Source organism: Antedon bifida, chromosome 5 (genome assembly GCF_963402885.1).
Source record: "Antedon bifida chromosome 5, ecAntBifi1.1, whole genome shotgun sequence".
Classification (NCBI taxonomy): Eukaryota; Metazoa; Echinodermata; class Crinoidea; order Comatulida; family Antedonidae; genus Antedon; species Antedon bifida.
Genome location: NC_136230.1, coordinates 29,600,974 through 29,612,071, shown reverse-complemented (window position 1 = coordinate 29,612,071; position 11,098 = coordinate 29,600,974). Strand labels below are relative to the sequence as shown.

The window sequence follows — 11,098 nt, the reverse complement described above, 5'->3', positions numbered from 1 at the left end:
AAGTGTGATGTGCCCATATATGGGCACAACACATTTTTTGTCACATAAAGTTTGATATTGTAGACATAGCTTAAATAACTGAAGGTTTAACAAATAATTACCTATATAAATAAAGCTGTCATTATATAAAAAAAAAACTCGTAGTGAAAACCCCTCTCGTAGGTTTTTATAATAAATTACCAAAAAAAAAACAATTAGAAGCTCTAATTTGGTCAGGTTATGCTGAGTTAAATTCTTGTGTCGGCGTACAAACGATCAAGTTGAGGTATCTGCGCTCGAGCAAACGCGTACGCGCGCGTCATTCATATTCAATGAATAATTCATGATTTCTTCATCGCATACCTACGACAAAAATATAGGCCGGCCGATCGGAGTCTTGAGCAGATCCGAGATTAGAGTCGGCGGTGTTCGGACTTTTTATTAAGCCTAAATAAAAATGAAAATCACTGAAGGCCTATACTGAGTTGTATGGTAGTGTTACTCTATTTATAGGTGAACGACGGATGTGAATATTTGATGATCAAAGCCATGACACTTGTGGAACAGAGAAGAGGATCAAACTGAAATACTAATTTAATATAGTAGGCAGCTGTCTTATTTACTGCCCACTTAAGTATAAATTTAATTTCCGATAATTTAGACTACAAGAAAAATGATTCGCTTATATATTTCATTGTGCATAACATCTTATAATCGCATACGATGCATAATATGCAATGTTGCTCCATTGACATGATCATTTCTGAATTTAAGACGATGTCAATTAATTTTAAATACGGCCTTTCAATCAGCAAAAGTTTGTTTTCTCCTCATTAGGGATGTGTGACGTCATAGGACCATTTAAGGAACTAGTGACGTCATGTTAATTCACGGTGTACATCGGGGGACACTGGGGTGTTCATCCTCATTTGATTCCTCTTCGACGCCGGTTAGGTCGAGGCGACGACTACCGACAATGATGATCTTCCCAATCGAAAAATAAAGGAATTTAACCATTATTGTTTTCATATCTTAGAAACAAAACCAAACTTTTGGATAATACAAAAATCCCAAATGAACAAAATGAGTCAAAATATCCAGGGTCTGATTAAGTTTATCTTGAAACGTTTACAGGATTTTCCAATTTAGTTTGAAAATAATGTATGACTGTCTATCGTGATATCTATCAATTGAACCCCGGTAATTCCTGCCAAATGCGTCTTTTTTTACAAAACATCTATAATGTTTAGTTTGGGGCCTACTAGAGACGCAACAAAAGCACGTAACCGCAACGTAAGTGAGTTGACCAATCACAAGCGATGGATTGTTCGAACTGTCGCTTGTCATTTTGTCAACACGCTTGCGTTGCGTTGCGTCCTTGCGTTGCGTTTGCGTCCACTGAACATTCGCGAACGCTAGTCTCCGCCAAACGTAACGCATCTGTAGTTAAAGCATGTACCAATAAATTAAATCAATCTAATTTATAGGTCCATGGTTAAAGTCTCCACGAAAACATAGAAAACGACATTGGTATAGACGTAATTGATATATTGACAGATGCATCAAAACAATATGATAGCTTTACACTCACATTTTCAGAGAAAAAGAAGATGAAGTTTAAAGTGAAGGCTCTTTGCACATAATTTATAGTATTTTAATTTATATCGATCTAATTTCCATCATCGTTAGAAAAGCAAATGCAATGTCCGAGAAAACCCGCATTTTAAATTGCACACCATGGATTCAAATAATTTTTAAAATCAAAACTATAGGCTTTGCTATGAGTAAGCAGAAACGCCGGAAAAAGATTGACTCAACCGTTGGCCCTAAAGCCGGTTACTTTTCCCTTCGTGCTGTCAACAGTACCCAGACTTTAAACGTTCATAATGGTAATATTTCACATGTATTATAGGCCTATTGCAATTATCCAATTTGCCATCGTTAAAGGTATGTTTACACTGTGCCTGGATTCTGTCCGGTGGACAGAGAAAACTCCGGGCTATACGTTACGTTTTTCGATCACACAGTAGGTAGCGGTAGTGTGAACAGGCCTATCCAAAGAGTACATCACCAATTTCCAATTCCGAACCGGAAGCCTATCAATTCTGTCGTTTATTTTAAGCTTAGGCCTAAAATAAATCAGTAAATCGCAAAAGGGTTCTGTCAATGTCTACATCTTCCACTCCTTTTTGGTGTGAGGATTACCTCAGCCGCTCATCTCATCTCCGTCTTGTTATTGGCAACTACTGGACGTTTTAATTTAACCGGGTAATTGGTATCTAGCACCGAAGTTCGCGCTGTAAGGCCTATATGAAAGCAACTTACTCTGGCAATCAAATAACGAACCATGAAATGGCCATATTTAAGATATGTGTAACATGTTTATACCATTTCTTTATTTTGAATAATATTAGGCAGGCTCAAACTGATGACTAACTACTATTTAAGAGAGCAGAAATAATTTCACAGTCAATAAATCTTGGTTACTTAAATATATAGGTTAATTATCAAATTATCTAAAGAAAGAAAAAACTTGGACCGGAGGACCTATAATTACCGATGTAACCATGACGTCATTTGTGTGTAATTTGAACCAGGGTCATGCGGGGGAGAGGAGAGTAGAAGTTGGCGGAAGAAATCCAATTGATATGATCTTAAACCACGCGATCAACTTAAACTTTTCCAGCCACAAAATTATTTTGGTTAGGTTAAATATTTTACCAAAATTGTGAAATCATTGATGGTATGTTAATATTAAGTATTATAACACATGGCACTGTTAGGCCTACTTTTGCCACAGAGGGGCTGATCGAGTTTCTTTTACGGTAGGCCTATCTGGGTATCTTGGTTTACAAAGGTTACAAACGCTAGTAAAACACTAAAGCAATAGCAATACCCACAGCAGCATTCAAACATTAAAGTCAATAATATCAATAAAACTTAATAGTATAATTTTCTTTTTTTTAATCATAACATTTGCCGGTATTTCGTGGTTTTTGTTCGAACAGACCGCGCTGGCTTCTTGTCAAAACACTTACATTCATTCTAATACAACGGAAGTTAATGGATTGGCACGATTTCCTAATTAAATTAGCTGTTGCTGTGACATGTTTAGGTTAAGCCTACGCAAGGATTCTATAACAAAATTCACATTTTTTTGCAAAATACTGAAATAATGAATTAGCCTATATATACAATAGGATATTGACGTGAAGAAAAGAACAACGAAGTTGATCAGTTAGGCTTTATCAATGTGTGTACTGTAGTTAGGGCGTCAAAAATATTTAATTTAATCCACTACTATGCATGATATTTTAATCATTTATTATCCTCTGTATAGTATTAGTAGATATACAATAAACAAGGCGAATGTAAACAAACACAAATCTGTTGTGTGTACTAATATTACTAGCCATTCCGCCAAATAACAGGACTAAAGCTCCATCTACACTATCATCATATGTGACAAAAAAATGTGATGTGCCCATATATGGACATGGTGATGTCATATCACTACCAAATTTGGGCATATCACTACCATATTTAGGCACATTACACTTTCTTTGTCAAACTAGTTTGATAGTGTAGACACAGAGTTTAACAGTCAAACATAGTAAATATGCATAATTTGTATAATATTGCATACAGGAATATGATTCAATCAGGGAAGAGTGCGAGAGAGTAAAATTCCACGCAGTTTATACCACCTCGGCCTACTTAAGTGTAGGTCTAATAATTAAGGTGTAGATCTTTACTTAATTTAATGATTTAATATTGAATGCGGCTTCGCAAAACAGGAAAACAATTGTTAACGCCCACTGCAAAAACTACCGGTACGTCATTAGCCACAGATATTTAAACTTTTTCTTATACCGAACAATTTGGCAACAACATTATATTGATGTATTTTCATCATGTGATTGATTATATTGAATGGCGGTCTTGTGATGTATTGTGTCCGAAATTGACAAGAGTTGATATGTGACAAACTATCTAGGCCTATTAGGCCTATATACATTTCCCCTAGTAGGCCTAGGCCTAGCCTTGGTCTTATTGACATGACAAATGAACCGAGTATTTAAATATTTTGCAAATATAGGCCTACAAAATTATTAACGCGAATATATTCAAATCGGGTTGTCGAATTTAATTTCTAAATACTTTCAGTCAAAAGTAATTTATTCGAGTTGACAAAGTTCTTATTTTATTCTTCAAAATTGCGTTGAGAAACCTTTAAGCGCGTACAAATAATGTTATTTCTGTTACTGAGTGTTTCCGCAAGACATCTGCATGCACATACGAAATGGTTTGAAGGGATAATCAATAATACATACTGTATCAAAAAATGAACATGTAACTAAGACATTTACAGTTTTAGTATTTGCAATCATGAGATACAAATATCAGTGTCAGATAAAGGTCAGATTAATTATGAATAATAATATTATGATTATGAGCAGAAATATTCTAATTATTTCCATGATAATGTTAATTGTGCCGTCAAAACATCTTTATTTAATTGTGATATCATAACTTTCAACTGACCTTTTCAATGACACATGTTAAAAACCTATTTTTAGTTTCTAAAAAACATGATGACCCGAGCAAGAACTTCAAATTATTCTTTATTTCACTAGCAAATAAAGTTTTAACAGACATTAATAACCCGGTCTGTGACTCATGATCAGGCAGCCAATCACGAGTCGTTTTATATCTTTAAGCTGTTTCCTTTGGGTGTGGTTTAGGTTGTGAGTATAAAATCTTCAACGTGAAAGTTATTCTCAACTCAAAGGAGTTGTATATTGTGTAAGTGAAGCCTTCATTCTTTTTGGATTGACCTTACAGACGGAATTTCAAAGGAGCTCCGCAGAATTTTATAATTTTTCTTTAGGTGAGAGGAATTTTAACATTTTCTACAATTCTTTTTCAATCAATAGAATTTATCTATCGCGTTTAATGGGATACGGACACTTTTTTACATTTTTTTTCACAGGAATTAAACTGTTTATAATTATCTTTAGGATGTTTGATTGCATTATACTGTATTTTACCCATTAAAAAACTGTAGCATATAATTTTCTCAATATAGGCCTACGTTTGGCGTAACATCACTTCGAAAAAACTCACTTTTTAAGCTACGCCCTAACAGATTTAAGTTGATACTGAATACGCCTACCACATAAAATCTGCGGTTATCGTGGTTCTTTAACATCCACGAATTGGTTAAAGAAATGCCTTTAGTTACGGAATGAAATGTCTTTAGTTATGGAATGACAAGGAATTGCATTTTCCTTTAAACTTTACCAAATGTAATTTAAGGCGTTTATTTGTGACATGGCATGTACCAATTCAAAGCATTGTCTTTAGGGCCCTTCCAAGGTTGGGATTTCCCATGAGACCTTCTCGTGTATTCTTCGATCCACATTTATACTTAATTTGGAAGATGGAAACGGATATCTGTTTAAATTCCCTATGCAGCAGCAGCATCTATTCAATGACCGCAATTTGTACTTCTGCGGGTTTGAAAAAACGTTAGCGCTTACGTAATTAAATTAACACAGTAACTTGTTATGCGATGCTTGGAAGACATCGTCAGAGACACGTTTGGGTTGAACGCAAGACGAGTACCAAAGTGGTCATTCAGCTTATGAACGCGTAAAGAATCTTAGCATTAACAATTAAGAATGTTAGGTTCAGGACCAACCAAACACGTCATTAAGTGAGATATTTTACTTAAGTGATTATTCATTTTTTGGAATTCTTAAATTTTGAATGATATACACTTAGCCTAGGTGTGAATAGTGAATACCGACCAGCTACTGGATCAAACATATACTGTAACATGCAGCGACTAATGATACGTAAAATCTTTGATCAGCTCAAAATATGCATATAATACAGTATATACAAGCTAATATACCGACCTGCACACATATTTAATCGAAAGATATAAAAGTTGGAATGACGACCTTGTTGTCACGTTAAACTTAACGAACTTGTTAGAAAATACACATAATTAGGTCAACAAAAACACGGTAAATAAAGCTCAAATAATCTACAAACGCTGGTTAATCTACGTAGATATAATTGAAAAGATGTGAGGCTTTTTTTTTCTTTTCAGGATGTGATAGGAATACTTTGTTATTGAAAATAAGTGAAAGCCTTTCAACGGAAATAAGACACTGAAGTATAATATTTGAAACCTCACTATACTCTTGTTTATTACTAGTTACATCATTTTTTTTTCTTTCTCAAGGAAGAAATAAATTAGCACACTTAATTCGACTTCCTTTTTCCTGCGATTCACATAATATCTCTGACTTCCGCGAGGACATATCTGCCAACGTGAAACAAAGATCATATCGCAGATGGACACACGTTTTTAAAAACAAGCTAATTCGATAACAACTCGGTTGTTTTTCCATTTTCTTTAAAAGATATGGCAGGGGAGTAAAGGCCAAACAGGTACTTAACCACTATATGAACATCATCTCGCGACAACAAACAAACCAAAAAACTCTCCAATAAACGCTTAGATGCACATACAGTTCGACCACGTAACAACTCAGTTGTTTTTCTCTTTGCTTTAAAAGATATGGCAGGGAAGTAAATGCCAAACAGGTACTTAACCACTAAGAACATCATCTCGCGACAACAAACAAACCAAAAGAGAGAGAATAATTCACGTTGTTCCTCTCCAATAAACGCTTAGATGCACATACAGATCGACCACGTAGGAATGATTCCTTGGTTGGACGTTCTGAATAGTCAAATAATGTAGGGTGTAGACTTATCTTTACATGCCAAAAAAGCATATCCTGATTTGTAAATTCTTCTAAAAGTAGTAGTATACGTCATTTTTTATAGTTCCTTAATTTTTAAATTAGCCAAAAAGTGGTCTGCGAAAAAGAGACTTTAGTTTCTTGATTTGTACACTATCAAAAAAAGTGAACATGCGAAAGAAGAGATTTTAGTATTTAGTAATGTTTACAGTTATTTTTAGCTGACTTTGTGAATATTGACTTGTCTAGGTCGTCTCTTATCATTCAATACAGTTGTCTTATATTAATTCAATTCCATTATTTTTTGTATCAATATTCGTGAATACGACCTTGTCCTACTAAGATTTTGATTCTATCAACTGTAGACGAAATTCATTCAGCGACTGAGGAACTAGACCTGATCTATGTTTCTAGGGTTTTGCTTTGTGATTGAGCTGATCTACAAAATAACTCTACGCTTGCCTGGGACCTATAATTGAAATTCAATATATTTTGTTGCGATTCTGTTTGGAAGTATTCGGAAGTTCTCGATGCACTTCAACTTCTATTTTTATAATACTTAAGTTCACTTTGGTTTCGTTGACTATTTCTACATATGTATGGTCACTGATTATTAAAACTTCAACAATTACATTGAAATATGTTCAATTTCGTTCACCATACACTGATCATGTGCATCAACAATAAATAATGGATACAAATTGCTTACAACGTAATTTATACCGTCATTATTTCTTTCAATGTTATTGTCATAATCATTTTAAAATATTTCTTTCCAGTTGCTGTGTCCTAACAAACAATCAAAATGACGAAAGAAGAAGCTGCAGCAGCAGCAACAACGACCGAAGCAGAAATCAAAACAGAAAGCAAAACAGAAACTACAGACACTCCGTAAGTGCTTCAAGTGGTTATATCAGGCAATGTTTCAATAGATGGGGGCTATAGGAACACTATGCAACCATGGTAGGAATTTCCTCCATGTAACAAAGCAACAAAACCTTTTTTTCTTTCTTTTTTAAAATTTAATTTCCAAAAACACAACGCGCCACCAGCTGTGGCAACAAGACAAAAACAAACAAAAAACAGAACCAACTACGTGCATTTTGGTCATTTGGAAAAACCTGCCGTGTCCGAATGATGCAGTTTTTATTCCAATTCATTGACGTCACGTGAATTATGGTAATCGAGTACTGGAAATAAAACGACAATCAGTATCACGAGTATGCCCAGATGTGCGTCCTGCTCAACTGTTTCTAAAGATCTGTTTACACTATTAAACTTTATGTGACAACAAAATGTGATGTGCCCATATATGGACATAATGATGTCATATCACTACCATATTTGGGCATATCACTACCATATTTGGGCACATCACACTTTTTTTGTCAAACTAGTAGATGTAGACAGATTCTATTTTCTTGGTTACCTACCATGTAAGGCATTATCTAGAACATGTGTATTATCTTGCTGTATTTGAGTATAAAGGAACCCCGTGTTGAGTATGTGCCAATTTTCCAACAGGTGATGCAAATCAGTTTTATAAACATTTACACAATGGCCCTGAAAGTCGAATTTGTATGAGTTAAAGCGCTTTTAGGATATTATTCAATTCATTCCATAAGAATTTTAGTAAAACAATTCCCTTTGTTATAGAGAGCTTAACTTTATTCTCAGTATTTTGATTTCTTTCAAACCGTAACTCAATGAATCTGTTGTAGGAATTAAATCTAAATGGTATAAATGGAATTTGTGTAAGAATTTTAGACCACAAAACTTCATGGATTAATAATGATATTTTTAATATTTGTACAGTGATTATTACTTAATTGTGAAATATGTAAAATATTTTGAACTCACTTTCCTCTGTTCCTGCAATAGATAGAAAATAATAACAAAACATTTCACAACACGATCACCTAATGTCGTTTTATATTTAGCTTAATCTCTTTTGGCAGTAGCCATTTTATATAACCTGTTATGTATAGACACACTGTTCGATTTAAAACTATACTCATAATGAGATGTTGTCCAAATAGCGTTTGCAACCACTGACACTCTTCTACCCCATCCACCCATTCTTCACACTTGAATGACACAAACACATATCAACACGGCAAATGAATGCCAAGTTGGATGAAGCATGGATAAATATTTCCTTCGTGGATGAAGCCTACGTGCAGACTTGAACTAGTCTAATGGTGCATTATAAATATAATACACGGTGGTTCAAGAACTGTCCAACAAAATTGTTACTCATGCCATAAACTCATGCCATAAAATGCGAACGTTGTGAAATGGATAATACTCTTTTATGACATTAAAAATATGTTGGGAAAGTTGAAATTAACAGGGACACGTTGTAATGCACACATTTTCAACGCGTTTATACACGGTTCTATAATAACACAATGAATAATCTAATTTCAGAGCTAAAGAGGAGGCCAAAAAGGAGGAAACACCAACATCTACTGAAGGAGAAGAAGGTGGAGAAGAAAAGAAAGAAGAAGAAGGATCAGCGGACACAAAATCTGCAAATAAACGAAGTCGAAGAAAATGGCCATTTTCAAAAGGAAAGGGTACTGCTGCAAAATCAAACAGTAAGAGTGTGCTTTGAAGCAAACTTGAATAAAAAATTAACAACAATACAATTTCCACTTTTGAGCTAGCTAACATAACAAAATATTCGTCTCTAGTTCTTTTGTGATGGAACTAATGTTTCAAAACATCTGGTTTGTGTAAAATTTATAAGTGTATCATTTTTTGCTTAATTTTGACAAAACGAGGGTCTCCATTAATGTTCACACGTTTTAATTACAGACATATTAGTCTGAGCTTTTTCCATTTCTTGGAAAGCATAAGATGGTTCTTTTGATGGAACTAGTGTCGTCTCAAAACATCTGGTTCGTGTAAAGTACATCACTTTGCGCTTAAATTTAACAAAATAAGGGTCTCATAATGCTCATACATTATTGGTATCAGAGTAATTTTCAGCCTTTTCCATTTTCTTGAAGGAAGTCGTAAGGGTAAAATACAACATTGCTGCTGATATTAATTTAAATTTGTGGTCATTTCAGGTGGTTCAGAAGAAGCAAGTGCTTCTGGAGAAAAGACCGGGCCAACAGAAGCCGAGATCGAAGCAGATTTACACAAGAGAGCTAAAGAGTTGGAATCTGAGAGGAACAAACTGAAAGCCAAAGTTGATCTTCACAAGAAAGTAAGAGATCTGGAGGCTGAAGTGAAGGAACTAAAAGCACAATTTGCCGAATACCAAGAGGGTAAACCCGAAGGTACAGAATAGTGTTGATTATAATACTGGACTCACTTAGGTACACATACCTATATATCACTATATCTCCCTATATTTAAATGATATTATAACTCTTAATATATTAATAGATCTATTGATATATATCAATTGACATTTAATGTGCAATTAACAAGTTTACACTACATTAATGGGTTGGAAATCATAATCTAAATAAATATTATTTTTAAATTCATAAACTTTATTAATATAAATTTTAAATATGAACCGTAAAGTTAAACTGCAATGAATGTTTTGTGTCGATCTTTAATATTTCCTTTCTATGCATACAATATGCAAGAAAAACGTTTTAAAGATACCAAAAATTATGGAGAATGTTCATTTAGTTAAAATAATACATATTGTGTGCTAGCTAGGTTTTAGTTGTTGCATTTCGTACTACTATGCCATGACAGTTTGTTGAATATATTAAACATGGGTTTAATAATAACAATCTGGAATAATGTTATAAAATAACATATAAAAACATAATAAAAATATAATAATAGTATTCATCATTCGGCAATCACAATAGACAAAACCTGCACTCACTCCTCCACTGGAATATCTCCACGATATCACCTTCTATTTTGTCGTTAATAGGAGGTGGTGAAAACTTTGTTGTAAAACCATTCGTATTTCAAGGGACTGATGTGACGAAGTAGTGGCAGACCTAACCCGGCTAAAATACACCACGCTGCATGTGCGATGCCGTCAACCCCACTTCTTAATGGAGGATTCTATAGTAAATGGTAATCACTTTACTGCCACAACCATGGTAACTGAAAATCGGCTTTGTAAAACCAAAACTATTTAAACTATGTAGCATTGAATAATAGCTTATAGATACACAAAAGCTATATAACCAACACTTGTCATGGCGTATTAATACGTAAAGCACAATCCGTTTCGATGTTAATTCTTGAATTATTTCCAAACAAGAGCAAGAATATAGTCCATGATAAATTTCAAAGCGCTCTTTAGTTTAAATTACTCTCGACCTTGAACATATATTAGTAACTTGCTTGTG

General features: G+C 34.2%; 1 protein-coding gene across 1 annotated transcript; it reads left to right on the top strand.

The window, feature by feature from the left end:
- Window positions 1-4,718: 4,718 nt before the first annotated feature.
- Window positions 4,719-10,809, top strand: LOC144842278 (uncharacterized). Its single transcript, XM_078698708.1, has 5 exons — window positions 4,719-4,870; window positions 7,541-7,652; window positions 9,192-9,361; window positions 9,839-10,051; window positions 10,672-10,809. Exons 2-5 carry the CDS (start codon window positions 7,567-7,569, stop codon window positions 10,731-10,733), a joined length of 531 nt encoding a protein of 176 aa, XP_078554834.1. The 5' UTR covers window positions 4,719-4,870; window positions 7,541-7,566; the 3' UTR covers window positions 10,734-10,809.
- Window positions 10,810-11,098: the final 289 nt, after the last annotated feature.

Excerpts from the sequence above, each read along its gene's own strand:
- LOC144842278 (XM_078698708.1), top strand. The coding sequence starts at position 7,567 with ATGACGAAAGAAGAAGCTGCAGCAGCAGCAACAACGACCGAAGCAGAA. Across the intron at positions 9,362-9,838 it reads TACTGCTGCAAAATCAAACA|GTGGTTCAGAAGAAGCAAGT; the intron begins GTAAGAGTGTGC and ends TGGTCATTTCAG. Across the intron at positions 10,052-10,671 it reads CCAAGAGGGTAAACCCGAAG|GAGGTGGTGAAAACTTTGTT; the intron begins GTACAGAATAGT and ends TGTCGTTAATAG.